At 40.5% G+C, this 18,165-nt stretch overlaps 1 protein-coding gene across 4 annotated transcripts in view; it reads left to right on the forward strand.

Annotated features, from left to right (window-relative positions):
• Positions 1–18,165, forward strand: part of CATSPERB (cation channel sperm associated auxiliary subunit beta) — a 127,295-nt gene that overhangs the window by 13,606 nt on the left and 95,524 nt on the right. For all 4 annotated transcript variants that reach the window (XR_009355753.1, XM_059182482.1, XM_059182484.1 and 1 more), the window contains exons 6-7: positions 8,675–8,770; positions 12,734–12,883. Coding sequence is in view for 3 of the 4 variants with exons in the window: in XM_059182482.1 (XP_059038465.1) it covers positions 8,675–8,770; positions 12,734–12,883 (246 nt within the window). In the remaining variant the exon portion in view is untranslated. The remainder of the gene's footprint in view (positions 1–8,674; positions 8,771–12,733; positions 12,884–18,165) is intronic.

Genomic DNA, 18,165 nt, shown 5'->3' on the forward strand with positions numbered 1-18,165 from the left:
AAAAGAGTTCCTCTTTGATTTACATCTCATAATTTGTCCTTTTTTAACATTTTAATTAAGGTATAATTTGCATTCAGTAAAATGTACTCTTTTTGAAAAAGCATCTAGTTCTGTAAGTTTGCACAAATGTGTACAGTTGTGTAATCACTACAAGTCAAGATACAGAACTGCTCTAGTACCCAACATTATCCTACCCATGGTCAACATCTCCCCATTGTCCAAGCCCCCCATCGCTGTGGATCTATTTTCTTTTCCTGTCGTGTTTGCCTATTCTGGTGAACATATTCATATACGTGGAATCATGGAAAATGCGGCCTTTTGAATCTGGCTTCTTTCACTTAGCGTAATGCATCTGAGATTTCTCTATGTTGTAATTTCTTCCATTTTCTTCCTGGATAGTACTCCGTTGTATGGGTATACCAGAGTTAATTTTATTGACGGGCATTTGGATTTTTACAATTTTTAGCTATTTTGATTAAAGCTGCTATAAGCATACAGGTTCTTTTGTAAACATAATTTTTTTGTGTGTTTGGCTAATACCGAGTAGTAGGGTTGCTGTGTTATATGATAAGTGTAAGTTTAACTTTATAAGAAATTGTCAAACTATTTTCCAAAGTAGCTGTATCATTCTGCATTTTCACCAACAGGTTATCTGAACCCATGCCAGTACTTAATATGTATAAGGGTGTATGTGTGTGCACGTGCATGTGTGTGTGTAATTTTAGCTATTCTAATAGCTGCATAGAGACATTTAATAATTTTAATTTGCAATTCCCTAATAACTAATGACATTGAACATTTTTTGTGCTTATTTGCTGTTTGAATTACCTATGCAAATTTTTTGCAAGCTTGTTAATTATTTTGGATCCAAGTCCCTTATCAGATATATGATCTACAAATAGTTTTTTCCTATGCTATATCTTGTATTTTTCATCTCTTAAGAATATCTCTTGAAGATCAGAGTTTTTAATTTTGGTGAAGTCTAATTTATCAGTTTTTATTTTATGGATTACACTTTGGGCATCATACTGACTCAAGTTCACAAAGATATTCTCCTATATTTACTTCAAGAAGATTATGGTTCCAAGTTTTATATTTAGGTCTGACTCAATTTGAGCTAATTTGTTATATGGACTAGGTTTATTTGGGGGGGAATACAGATACCCAATTATTCTAGCAGCATTGTTATAAAAACTATTTTGTGTCCATTGTATTACTATTTCTGGGTTCTCCGTCTTTTCACCAGTACCATGTTGTTTTGATTACTTAAGCTTTATCAACAATAAGCTTGTAGGGGCATATGGGTGGTTTAGTGGGTTAAGCCTCTGCGTTTAACTCAGGTCATGATCTCAGGGTCCTGGGATCGAGCCCCGCATCGGGCTCTCTGCTCAGCAGGGATCCTGCTTCCCCTTCTCTCTCTCTCTCTACTTGTGATCTCTGTCAAATAAATAAATAAAATCTTAAAAAAAAATAAAAAATAAATAATAAGCTTGTAATAAGTAATGTTAATCCTTCAACTTTGATCTTTTTCAAAACCGTTTTGGTTAGTATACTTCTTTTGCCTTTATAAATTTTAGAATAATCTTGTTAGTTCTATTTAAAAATCCCATGGTTTTTAGATTTGGATTGCATTAAATTTGTAGGTTAGAGAGAATTGACATCTTACCACTGAATCTTCCAATCCATGGACACTGTATACCTCTCCATTTATGTATATCTTCTTTGAACTATTTCATCTGGGCTTTGTGGTTTTCAGCACAGAGATATTACACATTTTAAAAAAAGATTTTTATGACTAAATATTTCACGTTTTTTGGTATATTATAAGTGGCTCTTTTTAATATTTGAATTTCCAACTGTTCACTTCTAGTATGTAGAAATATGATTGATTTCTGTAAATTGATTGTGTATTTTACAACCTTGTTAAATTCACTTATTGGTTCTAGTAGCTTTTGTATATTCTTTGGTTTTTCGACATAGAAAAATCATTCATCCAGAAAGAGAGAGAATTTCATTTCTTCCTTTCTAGTATGTATTCATTTCTTTCTCTCTTTCTTTTCTTTTTTTTTTTTTTTTTTTTTTTTTTTGGTTCTCATTTATAGTGGTAGGACCTCTAGTACCATGTTTAACAGAAACGATAAGAGGACATCTTAGCCTTGTTTCCAATTTTAGGGGGAAAACATTTAATCTTTCATCATTATGTATAATGTTACTTTGGCATTTTGTAGATGCCCTTTATCATGTTAAGGAAGGTCCCTTCTGTTCCTAGTTTGCAGAATTTTTATCATGAATTGGTGTTAAATCTGTTGAATCTGTTAAATGCTCTTTCTGCATCTGTTGAGAAAATAAGTATTTTCCTCTTCAGTGTGTTGATAAGGTCGGATTTCTTTCTTTCTTTCTTTTTTTTTAAAAGATCTTATTTATTTATTTGATAGCGAGAGAGAGAGAGAGAGAGAGAGAGCAGAGAGAGAGCCAGTGCAGCAGGGGGAGCTGCAGGCAGAGGGAGAGGAAGAAGCAGGCTTACAGAGCAGGGAGCCTGATGTGGGGCTCAGTCCCAGGACCCTGGGATCATGACCTAAGCCAAAGGCTCAATGACTGAGCCACCCAGGCACCCCGAGGGTGGATTTGATTAATTCATTTTTGAATTTTGAGCTAGCCTTACACTCCTAGGATAAACAACTCTTGGTTATGGTGTGTCATCCTTTTTATATATTTTTGGACTCATTTGGCTAGTTTGTTCTCGTGGTTATCAGTCTGGAGTTTTACTCCTAAGGTCTTTATCTCCTTTTGGTATCCGATAATGCTATCTTTTTTTATTTTTAAAATTTTTAAAATTATTTTTGTTAGCATATGATGTATTATTTGGCCCAGGGGTACAGGTCTGTGAATTGTCAGGCTTATACATCTCACAGCACTCACCATATTTGCTCTGCTGTTTGCTTGCTGCTGATGAACACCAGGGTGGTGCTCAACTTTAAGCTGAAAAAGGACATGCAGGGCTTTGGGGAGGAGTCAAGGTAGCCCATAACAGGGTATAACATCCTGTTCTTTACAGAGCCTCAGATGTTTTAGAATTTTCATCACCCTGGGGAACATCTTCAAGATGTCCTACAGGATCAAGCTGTTTGGCTCTAGACCACCAGATATGAAACTCGGAACACACCTGTGCAGGTGCTGAGTCTCTATCCCTCCATTTCTGATGACTTCAAGAATGTTTTTGATTAGGAAACCACTGATCTTTCCAGAAAGCCGAAGCTCATGGTGGTGGGAAGGGTGGAGGGTGTTTGGCAAGATGCACAAGGCTTCCCAGCCACATTGCTTTTCTTTTCAAAAGTATTTTCACTTTGGTCTCTGAATTGAAATGCTGTCTGCTTAAGGCATTCCAGGAAGGCTTAAATAAGGGGCTGTGATAGCAGTGCATTCCCCATAGATAAAAGAACATGTCTAGATCATTTTATTGTATTGCAAGTCAAGATTTCACTAGAAACCAGTTTCTGGATATTTCTTGATTTATTTTTATTAGCCATCTTTTGGATATAAATTACAGGATTTTTTAAAAAGATTTACTTGTTTTAGAGGGAGGGAGAGAAAGAGTGAGAGCCCCATGTGTGCAAGTATGGGGTGGCGGGGACGGGGACACGGAGGAAGAAGGACAGAGGAAGAAAGAGTCCCAAGCAGACTCTGCCCTGAGAGCAGAGCCCATCCTCTGGAAATCCCATGGCCCTGAGGTCACAACCCAAGCCAAAACCAAGAGTTCCTCGCTCAACAAACTCTGCCACCAGGAGCCCCAAATTATACTGATTTTTAAAAATCATTTTCATCCAGGGATCTGGGTAAAAGGTTGGCTTTTTAATTTTGATTCATGCTCTTTATTGGACAGGGTTTATGAATAATGAACAAGTTCATTGTTGCTGGGTCCAACAGCACTGCTGGGACCAACAAGGGACCGTGTTCCAAATCCCCCACCCCCTCCAACCCTCCAGATGGGCTCTGCTTGGCAACTCGCTACAGCTGGGGTCAGCCCCAGGACTTTCAGGGTGAAGATTCCCGTGGAAGACAGACCCAGAACAGTCAGCAGAGGCAGACAAGAATGTTACAAGAAATTTCCCCTTGAGGCCCTCTGTTCAATAAAGTAACTTCAGGACCTATTAATTGTATAATTACTAGACCGATGGTGATATTGTGACTAACTTCTGAAAGCTAGGGTTTCTGAGTGCTTTTCAAGAGGGCGATTTCAAGGTTGAAAAACAATGAGCCTCATTCTAGGAAATACAGCACTTTGCACAGAGGTTTTTTGAAAGGGAGTTCTGGTCTAATTGCCAAAATAGAAATACAGGTGATCATTGCCTGGAACCCCACAGAGCTGTGTGGTGGTTGTGGTTTTTTGAAATCCTGACTTGCAAGGAAACCTGGTGGGAAGGAATATAAGTACATAGGCTTTTACAGAACTAAGTGACCCTGAACATAAAGCTGATTTCTCAAAAGAGAAATGGACAAGTACATAAATAGATAAATATGAGGGAGAGTCCCTCCTATGTTATGGAAAAGGTTTTACAGGGTCCTCTTTACATTAAATGTTTGGTGGGATTCTCCAGGCCAGTGAAAACATGTAGGCCTGAAGTTTTCTTGATGCAAAAGCTTTTAACCACAAATTCTATTTCCTTTATAGATACGGGGCCTACTCAGGTTTTCTATTTTTTCTTAAGTATGTTTTGTCAGTTTGTATCTTTAAGGAACTTTTCCATTTCATCTACAGTCTTGAATTTATGACACAAGAACTGTTTATGATATACTCTTATTTTTCCTTAGAAGAGGGAGCCTGCAGTGAGGGTCCCCCATTTCACCTTTAATATGACTTACGTATTGCATTTTTTCTTCTTAGATTAGTCTGACGAGTTCATCAATTTTATAGACCCTTTCAAAGGAGTATCTTTCGATTTCATTGATTGTGAACCTTGTTTTCCTGACCTTTATTTCATTGACATTTATTATTCTACTTACTTTTGGTTTAATCTATGGCTTTTTCTCCCCCAGTTTCTTAAATTTGGAGCCTTTAGATTAGGGGTGAACAAACTACACTTCTGGTGAACAAACTACCACATGCAGCCCATTTTTGTGAACACAGTTTGACTGGAACACAGCCATGTGCGTTAATTTCTGTGTTTGCTGTGGCTGCTTTTAAAAGCACTCCGATGGCAGAGCTGAAGTGTTGGGACAGAGACCCTGCGGCCCATAAAGCCCAAAGTATTTACTACTTGACCCTGTGTAAGGCCATTGCTATCTTTCGACCCCGGCTTCAGATAGGTGATTTGTTTCTTTTATCTGCTATAAATATTTTTCTGCTATATATTTCTCTCTAGCACTGCTTTATCTGCATCTCATAAATTTTGGCTTGTTCGTGCTTTCATTTTCTTTCAATTCGAAATATATTCTAATTCGCCATACTACATTCTCCTTGACCTGTGGTTTTTTAGAAGTACGTTGTAAGTGGGGTGGAAGTGTTGCTGGGTGACTCACTCGATTAAGCATCGTCTGCCTTCAGTGCAGGTCATGATCGTGGAGTCCTGGGATCGAGCCCTGTGCCAGGCTCCCTGCTCAGTGGAGAGCCTGCTTCTCCCTCTGCTTGTGCTCTCCCTGTCTCAATCTTGATCTATATCAAATAAATAAAATCTTTTTAAAAATGTTGTAAGATGTCTAAGTATTTGGGGATTTTCCAGATATCTTTGTTACTGATTTTTTCTAGATTAATTCTGTGTTCTGAGAACATATTTCATGTGATACTTTGTTAAGATGTTTCCCGTGGTCTAATTGGCGAATCTTATGAGTGCACCTGAAGAAAGTACTTATTCTGCTCTTCTCAGCTGGAGTGTTCTATAAATGTTGTTGAGCTCAGTTGCTTAGTAGTGTTCAGCTTTTCTTTATTCTTACTGATTTTTGTCAATTGCTGAAGAGGAGTGTCGAAATATCCCACATAATTGTGGATTTTTACTTTTCTCTCTTCATTTTTATCAGCCTTTGATTCATGTATTTTGAACCTCTTGTTATGCACGTGCACACTTAGTTGTCCCTCCTTTTCAGGGAATCGATCCCTTTCTCATACGCCTTGCCCCTCTTTATTCCTGATACTCCCTCCATCTGAAATTCTTCTTTGTCAGAGATTGATAGAGCCGCTACAGCTGTCTGTGAATTAGTGTTTGCCTAACGTAACTTTTTCCACCCTCTTGCGTAGTTTTCCCAAGACAACCTTTAGAGCACATTAGTCAAGAAAGTGGAAGCACACAAATGAATTTTGAAATAAAACCGAGGCACAGCAAATAAGATCTGACCCAAGGGTACTGATGCCTCCCACTGAGAATATAATCAGAGGGAGGAAGGCAGAACTTTAAATCTGAGAGTGGTGGAGGGATGCCTGTGAGGGAGGGAAGAACCCTGGGACTGAATTATCAAGGCCAACTCAGCAGATGTCTTTAACTTCCAGATGCCTCCTGCGCTAACTGGTGGTTTGAGACAAGCATGGTGGGTTGTGGGGAGGGGGGGTCCACAAAGAGCAATGGGAGGTCTCTGCCGTGTCAGGAATGGGGAAGTCTACAGTGTTGTAAAGATTGTAGACACTCAACTCTGTAACAACGAGGTGGGAGGTATGAGGCCACAAGAGCTGTGGGGAGGCTCTCTGCTCTTCCATATCATATGGCAGCAAGATACGATGAAAAATTACTGAGGTTACTAGTTCCACGGAGGAGCTGTAGCTGTAGGAAGGACTCCATGGAAAACAACCGGGTGGGTCTAAGCCAAAATAAACCTTCCCACATTGGAGTAACTATGGTGCTGTTTTTCAGAGTGGGATACCATCACCTTGGTCACTTAGCTAATAGGGAAGCCTTCTTCACCCAAAGTAGTGAGAGTCTTCACAGCCAGACATCCCTGTTTTCTAGAACTCTTCATGCAGTTCTGTTGTTCTCCCTGAGTTCTTGCATGGCATCTGAAGCAGATGTGAGGGCACGTCCACTACCTGATGAGGTTTGTTTGGAACTTTGCCATTGAACTCTTCCACTTCTAGCTCTTGAACTCTTCCCATGGCCCACTAGCCTCGCTTTGCACAACCTCTTGGCTGCTTCCTATACATCCTTCACTGTATGAACCACATTGCCAGTGGGAATACTATTTCCCATGTATTTAGGATGAGCCGGGTTAGTATACTACCAAACAGAGATGTGTGCTAGTTAATACACCTGTGGAAAGAGGCGCAGCTGGTATAAAATGAACCCAGACAATAACTAGATGTTACTGTTAATAAAGAATTAAATCCATGCTTTTCCTTGTATCACTCTGTGTACCATCACAGGAACCACACCCATTTGTAACTTCAACCAGAACTTGCAGAGGGTTATCCAAGCCTTGGGGATCCTCAGGGCTCCTCTTGTTTTTAAAAGCCAAAGATAGTTATGCACATACCAACTTTGAACCCCTCCCACTGAAGGCCAGTTAAGTCATACACCAGAAGATTGACTTCTCTTTTTGGGTTAGCCAATTACATGGGAAGCTCCATTTATAGAAACCTATATGATGCTTTCTCACACCATTTTCTTTCCCAAAGTCCAGGAATTGCTTGATGGAAAATAGTGATGGCAAGAAGCACAAATTATCACTCGATTTACTCAGGTACAAGCTGCTTCAGAACCACTGGGAGAGGCAAATCCTCCCTGGAGTGGTGCACAGACCCAACCAGATGCCTGGGCATGCCTGAAGGCCTGTGCAGCCAAGGCATTTGGGTCAGGCTCATTTTTTCATGAGTGTGCCCTGATTTCAGCCTCAGGCTTTGCCCATGTCATAAGAGCTCCCAGGCTGAGATCACCACCCATGACTTCCCCAGACCCCACCTAGTCTTTTACCTTTAACCCACCAATGCCTTTATAAATATTTAAAATGGGTTTCTTATAGATAGCATAGAGTTCAGTCCTGATTTTTACATCTAGTCTGGAAATCTGTCTTTTAACTGGTGTTTTTAGACCACTTATATTTAATGTGATTATTGATATGGTTGCACTGAAACCTGTCATCAGACTATTTCCTGTTTGTTCCATCTCTTCTCTACTTTTCTTTCTCTGTTGTCATTCATATTAATTATGCTTCATCCCTTTTTATCTCCACTATTGGCTTATAATTATACCTTAAATTTTTTTTAGTGTTGGCCTTAGCAGTTACACTATATATTTTAGTTAATCACAGCCTACTTTAAAAGAGTAGTATACCACTTCACATGAAGTGTCATTACTTGCTTTTTAAGCCATAACAGCTCTTGGAGAAAAATTATGACCTAAAATATTATTATATAGGGGCACATGGGTGGCTCAGGCAGTTAAGTGTGCACCTCTCAGTCTCGGCTCAGGTCTTAATCTCAGGGTCATGAATTCAAGCCCCATGTAAAAAAATAAAAACATAAATAATTAAATTAAATAGTATCTGGACTTATGTTGTGGTAATAAAACCAATTCATAATTCTTTTGTTTATTTTACCATCAAATTGTCTGTAGGAAAAACATGAGAAACCTTATATATAAATGCAGTCAAAGTGACTGCAAAATAAAGAGTAATGATGCTGGTCATGTTTACATAGCCTTAAATTTCACCAACTTGGTATATTAAAAATGGCTGATTATTTGTCTTTTGTTTTCAGATATTGCAGCTGTGGAAGAATGGTTAGTAAGGATCACTTTACAACATGGATTAAATATTTATACGACTGAAGGAACACTATTGGATAATGTCCGAGGTAAATGCCAACAGATAAAAGTAAAATGGAATTCATCATATCCTTCCAACAAACCTTGTACCCTACTGTATACTAGACTAAGTCCGAGAGAGAGAGAGAGAGAGAGGGAGAGAGACGAACATTACTTTCAAGGAATGACAAAGAATTAAATACATGTGGTTAATTGTTAATAGGGGTCTGCAAAGGGTGCTAGAGAAATACAGAAATATATATTTTTCTATAACCATGTTGGGGTCGTAATAAACAGTGGCTTTAAAAAAGTAGTTTTTGCATCTATTATAGAAAATATTATAAAAGATACATTATAGAAAATCTTTAGAAATATAAAGTATTTATAATATTGATTTAGAAAATATTATAAAAGATACTGTTCATTGGATTACAGTTTCCTTTATAATGACTATCAGCAAAAATTCTTGCTCATTCTTTGTTAGAACATTTACATTTTTCCATGAAAAATTGGTTGTTTTAAAGTTATAAATACTGAGTGATATGACTGTCTAGACCTCTCTTTTCCAATTGTCTGGTTTATAGTCCAACTTTGGGATCGTCTGTAGCACTAGAATATAAAAATTTTTAAAGTCCCTTTTCCTGGACTTTGTATTTTTCTTTACTCTCCTCACCTTCATTTTTAAGAAAAGTTTTTCTTTAAATTCCAGTTAGTTAACATATGGCGTGGTGTAAGTTTCAGGTCCTTTTTACTTTTACTCTTTTACTCCCACTTCGATTCGCTGCTGTGTAGCATGCAGAGTAAAGATAAAGAAATATTACATTTTATGGAAAGAATTTCCTGGGTAGCTTTAAGAAAAGTAATAATGTCTCCACCCAACCATGTGCCAATTAAAATCAGACCTCTACAAGCAGAGCTAGGAATCTGTCATTAAAAAGGGAAAAATATCCCCACAGGTGAGTCTGATGTACAGAGGATTAAGAACTGCTTTAGAGAAAAGGCTGCCTGTGTGCCAAGAGACACCTGTGCATCTATTTTTGCAGGATTATTTGTAGTAGGAGAAAGGAGAAGCAGCAGAAATGTCCACCAGTAGGGGAAAGACAAATGCCTGTAGTGTATTCTGTTAAAACAAAGGAAATAGACCACATATATCATCAAGAACAGAAATCAAAGCATTGACAGAAAAGTCAAGTTTCAGAATAGAAGAACATTTACTTAAAATTCAGAAAACACATAAAGCAGTGCTTTATACTATTGATGGGTACAGAACTATTGTAGTAAAAATATAAAAATGTGGATTCGAAATAGCTGCAGCCATGTCATGATGGTTGCATTTGGGGAGATTTGGGAATGGGGCCATGAAGGGGACAGAGATATCTTCAGTCCTATCTACAGTGTTTTACTTCTTTAACCAAAATTAAAATATCTGCAACAAATAATGACAAAACGTTGCACTTTATTATTTTGTCATAGTGTCCAAATTTTGAAAAAGTAGTCATTTATTCAATAGCAATTGCAAGCTTTTTGAGGCTGCTATTTTGAAGTCCTGTGCTAGCTACATTTAAGGACTAAAGTAACAATTTATAATTCAGTTTTTTTATAAAAAAAAATTTGAAGTGTGAGTCATTTATATATTGAAATGTACCCAGAATGTTATATACTGCATTTAGATTTTGGTGTACACTTATTTAGAATGAATGGAGGTATGGCGGTAGCAAAGAGTTTCGCAAGTTGTTAAAGGTTCCAGATGCAGAAATGAGATTCATTTGTTTGAGCAACTGAAAGAAGGCTGGTAATGTAGAAACATAGTAAATGGTAGACAGAGTGGCCTAGAGTAAGTTTGGAGAAGCTGGGAGGGAGCATGGTAAGAAGTGTGGGCTTTATTTTAATTATAATGAAAAACTGCTCAAGTGTTTTAAGCAAGAGAGTGACAAATTTGGATTTATGCTTTCTAAATGGATCACTTTGGCTGCTGTGCAGAGAATGGACCCTTGAAGAAGGAGGGAAGGAATGGAAAAAAAAAAAAAAGATTGGTTAGCAGTTGTTGTACCGGTCCCTTTGGGAGGTGATGCAGAGGATGTGGGCTGGGGTTAGCGGTGGAGATTTTGAGGAGTTAAGAGTCTTCAGAATACGTTTTGGAAGAAGAGCTGGTAGGGCTTCCTGGTGGACTGGGGGTGAGGGAAACAGAGGCATCAGGACAAATCCTAGATTTCTTACTGAGCAATTAAGTAGATGATGGTCTCATTTCCTGAAATACTGACACGGGGGAGAAAGCATGGAGAAGTGTCAATTAAGGGTTAAAGTTAGAGTTATAGTGGGGACTCTTTTCTTCACTACTGACTCAAAAGAGATGCTTAAAGATATTGCCCTATTTCCCAATCTCCAATCCATGCCCTAGACCACTCCACAACAACTGCTCCTAATTATAGCCACTCATCCCCTCTCATACGGGTCGCTTTTCTGTCCCCTTCTTGACTTCTCAGTGACAGTCAAGACTTTTAATCATTCCCTCATTCTAAAGCATTTAAAATACAGTATCTGACTTTGAGGAGCATGTACATAAGTAAAAAGGTGTTTGTTTGTTTGTTTGTTTGTTTTTAAGATTTTATGTATTATATGACAGTGAGAGAGGGAACACAAGCAGGGGCAGTGGGAGTGGGGGGGAAGCAGGCTCCCTGCAGAGCAGGAAGCCCGATGTGGGGATCGATCCCAGGACCCTGGGACCATGACCTGAGCCAAAGGCAGACGCTTAACTGACTGAATCGCCCATGTGCCCCCAAATGTGTTTTCAATTCAATGCAATCATGCTCCAGATACAAAGTCCAATCTCCCTGTCCTCTAAGATCTGGTTATTAATTGCCTGCATAGACATGCTACGCCCTGGAGAGTCAGTCCAAATGTTTCTGAATTTCAGAGTAAATTAGTTTGGTTATAAATTGTATTTCTTTCCATTCTAAGTTACACTGTGTCAACTGTGAAAAATACATCACTTAAAGTTCTGGGATTTTGTAGCAGATCTGGGGGAGATGGTGAAGATTTACATTGTAGAAATATAAACAGCTAAAGAATTGATTATTAGATATCTCTTTTTAAAAGTGTTTTGACTATTTTTGAAATTCAGACAGCGGTATTTTATCAAATTGCCCTGGCTTGCCTTTTTAACTCTCCTTTCTCATTTTTTTTTTTTCCAGAAGAAAAAAAAATCCTCCGATTTTCTTGTCATTAAAATTTAACGTCATCCAGCTCCAACCCTTTGCATGCACATCCAAGAATAGATTGCTGGGTTGAAGGGTAGAACACGTCCCCCTCTGACTGATTTCCCATTGTAATCCCAGCCCAACTTCTGGGTCTCTTCCAGAAGTCCTTCTCTGTGTCTCAGTCACTGATGATACCTCTCCTCGTCCTCTCCTGGGGTTCTGGATTTATTCTGATTATTCTCTATCTGCTGCCCCTTCATTGGAATGGGAGGACAAGTGAATGTGTGGTGTGGGCTTTTGAAGCAGACGTTGCTCTCTAAATTATAAATGTCCTGTGATCCCACAATTCCATTTCTAGGGATAGATCCTGAACCCAGTTGTACTTTCCAAGGATGGTCAAAGCAGTGTCTCTTGTCCCACATGCTTTTCTGCAGTAGTGACCATGCTGGGCCCCCCATCAAGGTCAGGAAGACCTCATTCCTTCTACTCTGGAAAATAAGAATCAACCTATTTCTTAACTGATGAAGGGTGAGGTAATATACCCATTTGGGGGGACAGTGACAGGCCCTTTTATAGTATTTTTAAAACCCTTAAAGGAGGGCACTTGTGATAAGAGCACTGGGTGGTGTACGGAGTGTTAAATCACTATATTCTATGCCTGAAACGAATATTACACTCTATATTACACTCTGTATTAACTAACAGGAATATAAATAAAAACTTGGAAAAACAAAACAAAAAAAACTCTGAAGGGATAGCAGTAACGTACCCCAAGACTGCAGCCACATTTTAAACACCTAAATTTGACTTCTACAGAACCTATTCTTCAGTGGGATCTTGGGGCTGTACTGACAAAAAAAGATATCGCCGAAGTCTATCCACACGTGGTAGATCTCAAAGTGGCCAAGTGTCCTTGCGCCAATGATGTAGCGTTACTTGGCTTCATTTTGAATACAACATATAATGGTAAGTTCATGGGCTTTGCTGGAAGTTGGGTGTGGAGTCTCATACTTTGTAACAGTGATGTTTCACTGGCAGAGCAAATTAGATGCATAAGGAAGTAAAAGTGTTTCCTAAACGTACCTTCGACTTTACTCTTCATCACTTCCCCTTGTCCACTTGCAGGTTGACTTTTGACTATGTCCATAGTGACTGTAGTGTCTCTCCGAATTTCATGTATCCCCTGCCACCCCTGAATACGTTACTTCCTCTCAGGGATTATTCATTGCCTTTCTAATCCATCTGCTATTCCTGCCATGTGTAAATAGGTATCATGTTCTAAGGCATCATATTATAACATTATTTTATTTATTGTGTATGTGTTTTGGGGTTAACACTGTAGTATTTAATAGCATCTTTTTGAAAAAAGATTTTATTTATGCATTTGAGTGAGACAGACAGAGCTCAAGCAGGGGGAGCAGCAGGCAGAAGGAGAAGCAGGCTCCTCACTGAGCAGGGATCCCAGTGCAGGACTCCATCCCGTGATCCTGGGATCATGATCTGAGCCGAAGGCAGATGCTTAATGACTGAGCCACCAGGCACCCTTTAATAGCATCTTTATGCATTTCAACTGCTAATGTATTAGTAGTTGTTTTTCCTAGGTCATTGGTAGTTGCTTTTCCTAGGTCATTGGTGAGCTTTCAGTCCCCAGCCCAGTAAATGAGAAGGGAAATAAAAGAACTAAAAGATAAGAAACAAAATTTCATTACCCATATGTAATATGTGCAAAAATCCAAAAGTCCAAAAGAATCAGTAGCCAAGCAATCAGAATACAGGACTCTACAAAATTGAGGAATGAAATAACAACATATAAAAACCATTCCACCAAAGACTAAAGATTATAATTTTTAAAAATCCCATTCAGAAAGTAACAAACCCCCAAATATACCTAGGAGTAAACAAAGAAACAGAAGAGTTTTAAGGCCTGTTGGACAGAAATTATAAAAATTTAACAAAGGTCATTTAAAAAGACTAAAATAAATAAGATATTTTATGTGCGTGAACAGGAACTTCTACTATTGTGAAGTTGTTAATTCTCTCCAGATTTATCCGTTGTTTCAATACAATTCCAAGAAAAATTACAGCAGTTTTTTTGGCGTGTGTGGAAATTGACAAGCCAATCCCAAAATACATATGGGAGATTGAAATAGTGTGAATAACATAATTTTAAAGAACAAAAACTTGCCCTACCAGGACTTATTATAAAGAAACAGATTCAAACAGTGTGCTTTGATACAGGGGTAGACACACCCCCTTGCCCGAAATGTCTCTGAATTCCTAATGGATTAGTGGTTTTGTGTTCTCTAGTTTTTCGAGCCTGCTTGTGCTGAATTGGTTTAGTTGGAAACTGCGCCTCTTCCTCCTCTGTGTCAACCAGATAGAAACTCAGCTCCTATTCTGACTTTCTGACTTTTGTGGCTGCCATGCCGGACCCCCTCCTTCTCTCTCTCCAAACCTGCCTTACTTCTCTGAGCCACAGGAGAGGAGCGATTCTCAGCTCTCCTGTTCCATTCTGTCACGTAATGGAGAGTCACAGGAGAGAAAGAGCAGCCTTCACTCCTTGGGGTCTCACTCAACCTCTCGAGAAAAGAAATAGCTTTAGCAATTCCCCCGCACCCCCCCACCCCCTCCTGCCCCAGCTGCCTTCCTCTCTACTGCAGCAAAAAAGAAGTTCCCCTGGGATCTGAGCTGCTACTTCCTAAATTTGCAGTTCCTTTGTGAGGCCCTGATCTGTCCCTGCCCACCCCACCCACCCACTCACCTCCCCCATCCCACACACTCAGCCACAGCTCCCTGCCCCCAGCCTTCATACCACATGAGGTTAATTGTGGGAACAGATCTCTGGGAGCCCCGGGGGTTCCCTTCTGGACTTGCTATCCACCTTCCTCCTCTGTGACACTCCCAGTGCTTCTGCCCTGTCTCTCATCCCTGTTTTGTCTGTCAGCCCCAGAAACCTAAGCTTCCTAGGTCACTTATGGTTCCTATACCACACACAGTTCTGGGCTTAATTTGACCCAAACTTCTGTCCCTTCCCATCTACCCAGAGCCATTCTTGGCATTTGTGGGCTGTCAGCAGCGATCTCCCCCATAGGGCTCATCTTTTCTCTGAATGGCCCCTTCAGTTTGCTGCCCTAGAGGGTCACCTGGCCAGTCCTAGTAACATGCCCTCTCACATGCGGCTGTATGTCATCATCCTTGCTCCTTGGGATCATTTCTCTGTATTTGCTCTGTCTTCCCTTCAAAACTTCCAGTTCCTTGGAACTCAGACTTTCCCTCCCTGCAATTCCTCCGGGCTACAGCCTGTGTGGCCTTCCTGTCACTCACACTCCCTCATGGATGACTTCAGTCTCTGGACCCCTGCCCTCCTCGCCATGCTATTTTTTTTTTTTTTTAAGATTTTATTTACTTATTTGACAGACAGAGATCACAAGCAGGCAGAGAGGCAGGCAGAGAGAGAGGAGGAAGCAGGCTCCCTGCTGAGCAGAGAGCCCGATGCGGGGCTCGATCCCAGGACCCTGGGATCATGACTGGAGCTGAAGGCAGAGGCTTTAACCCACTGAGCCACCCAGGCGCCCCTCGCCATGCTATTTTTGTCACTATTTTCAGTGACCTCGCCATTCCGTGCAGTACTCAGCTTCAAGGCCTCCTCTTCTCCAGTGAGCTTCCCCAGTCTTCTGTGCCCATGTTCTAGACCTCATTGTCTCCAATAATGTTGTTATCTGCAGAATCTCCACCATGAGCATCTCACCCTGTCCACGACCTCCCCATTCCGTCTCTCCTAGTCCTACTCCAGCACTGCTTTGATCTCACGGAGACTTTCCCCACTTCTCAACACCCTTTCTCTCTACCTTCCATAGGTTGTATAGCCCACACTTATCCACACTTCTGTAACTCCCCTGCCCTGCTCTGTCTTCCGTCCCCATGCAGACCCAACTCTGATGTTCTACTGACTGGTCTCTCTGTCAGTTCACGATCACATCCCAAGAGGGCACTCAGCACCACCCAGAAATCCTGTCTCTTTACTGTGGTATATTTATTTTCCAACTCTGCAAAATGACCTTCTCTCACACCTCTTCCCACTCCTCCAACCCTCTGCATTCTCTTCTCCGTTTTGCTCTCAGCTGTGACTTCATCTCATAGTTCATGTAGAGAGCCACGACGGATCCCGAGGAACTCCACTGCTGCCCCTGCAAACCTGCCACTCTACTTGCATTCATACTTGCACACTTTGCCTTCTCGCCCATTGCCTCACGAGAAGTGTCTGCTGCTGTCAGAGTCACCCCCCACCCTGTTCTCCTGGACCCCACTCCCTGCAGCCATCTGAAGCACTCACATCTATGTGGCAAATGTCACCTTTTCCTCTGCATCACCTGCTCTCCCTCCTTCCTGGACTGGGTCCATTAGCATGCAAATAAACCCTAACATCTCCCATCCTAAGCATCTCTCTGTTCTCCTTCAAAGCAAAATTTGTGCAAAGAACTTTTTGTAGATGGCGCCACATTTCCCACCTCCCCACTTTGTCTTCATCCCAGTACAGATCAGTGTTTGTTTCTCGCTGTTCTTCTGAAACGTTCCTTCCCAGGATCACCCATGATCTCCATACGGTCAGTTCCAGCAGTGAATTCTTTTTTTTTTTTTTAAGATTTATTTATTTATTTGAGAGAGAGACAGAGAGACAGAGTGCACCTGCGAGCTGGGCGAGGGGCAGAGAAAGAGGGAGGAGGAGGAAGCCAACTCCTCACTGGGCAGAACCTGCCCACAGGGGTCTATCTCATCACCCTGAAACCATGACCTGAGCCAAATCAAGAGTCCTGACACTTAACAGACTCTGCCCCCCGGCCCAGGCACTGCCAGCAGTCAGTTCTCATTCTTCATTCTACTTTCTTTCCCAGCAGCAGTTCTTACAGTGGACCACTGTCTCCTCAAAATACATTGTTCTCTTGGTTTTCTCGATCCCACCTTTGATTTTATTCCACCGCACGAGTTACTCCTTAGTTTTCTAGATGGGCTTCTGGTTGGTGTGGCCCCCCCCCGAGTGTTGTTGAACTCAGGACTTTTCCTGGACCCTCCTTCCTTATGGAATTATGCCTCTCTCTGAGAAACTTAACTCAGTCCTTCGGTAGACATGCCGTCTCCAAGTCCATGACTCCTAAATCTCTTTCTGGTGCTAACTGCTCCTTGGAGACAGAACTCCTCTATTCAGTTATCTATTTTACATTTCCTCTTGATGTATAATGAGCATCTCAAATACAGAAAGTCCAATACAAAACTCTTGATTCATCTTCCTCGGAAATCTGTTCCTCTCCAGTATTCCTTATCCCAGTTATATCCTCTTATTCACAACTGAAATCTAGAACCCATTCCCACTCTCCCTTTCACGACATTCCAGGATGGTGCTGTACCCAGTGTGTATCCCCAGCATGACCACTTCTCCCCTCTGTTGAAATCTTAAATCAATATGGGTTTTCCACGAGCCTAATTCATAACTTCTCAAATGGTCTCCCTATTTCTATTCTTGCCACTGTATAACCCACCTTCCATACAACCACTAGGGTGATCTCCTTAAGGGTAAACCAAATCATGTCACTTCCCTGCATCTAACACCCAGTGGCTTCCCTTTGGCCATTAGAATAAAATCCAAACTCTTCACAATGGTCTACATCAGCTTCTACAATCCTTGTGGTCATTCGTTATACAGAGTGGCTTGTAACTTGAGTCTAAAAGTATTAATCAAGATAAGGCATTTATTGCACTGCTTACTTCTCTATTAAATATTTCTAAACTTTGCAGGGGTCTGGTCATGTGATATCATAGAGGACACCAGTAGTCATTCCTACTTAGACTATAGGACAGTGTTCTGTGGAATGAGACTTAATGCTTAGAAAGACAACGCTTTTGTCATTAGTTTTCCTCTTCCTAGAAAAAGTAAATGATTACACTTCCAGCTATGTCTTTGTCTACACGGAAAACAGCTGAGAGTGAAAATACACACTTCAAGATATGAGTGGTCCTACATTCATCTTTGGGAAACAGAAGATATGTATTAGATTATCAACTGTTTGTAGGCTCCCCCACTGCCCTCAATAGTTAATGCCAATTGACTAGACTTCAGGTTAATATTCTATATTTAAAATGAAAGACTCTCAACACTCTTACCCATGGCCAAAGAAAGGCGAGATCAAGGTATATGCGGTGGGTTCCATCTTCTTTTACAAGGTTCTCATGAGGCATTAGCAAATATTTTTTCT

Source organism: Mustela lutreola, chromosome 7, assembly GCF_030435805.1.
Source record: "Mustela lutreola isolate mMusLut2 chromosome 7, mMusLut2.pri, whole genome shotgun sequence".
Classification (NCBI taxonomy): Eukaryota; Metazoa; Chordata; class Mammalia; order Carnivora; family Mustelidae; genus Mustela; species Mustela lutreola.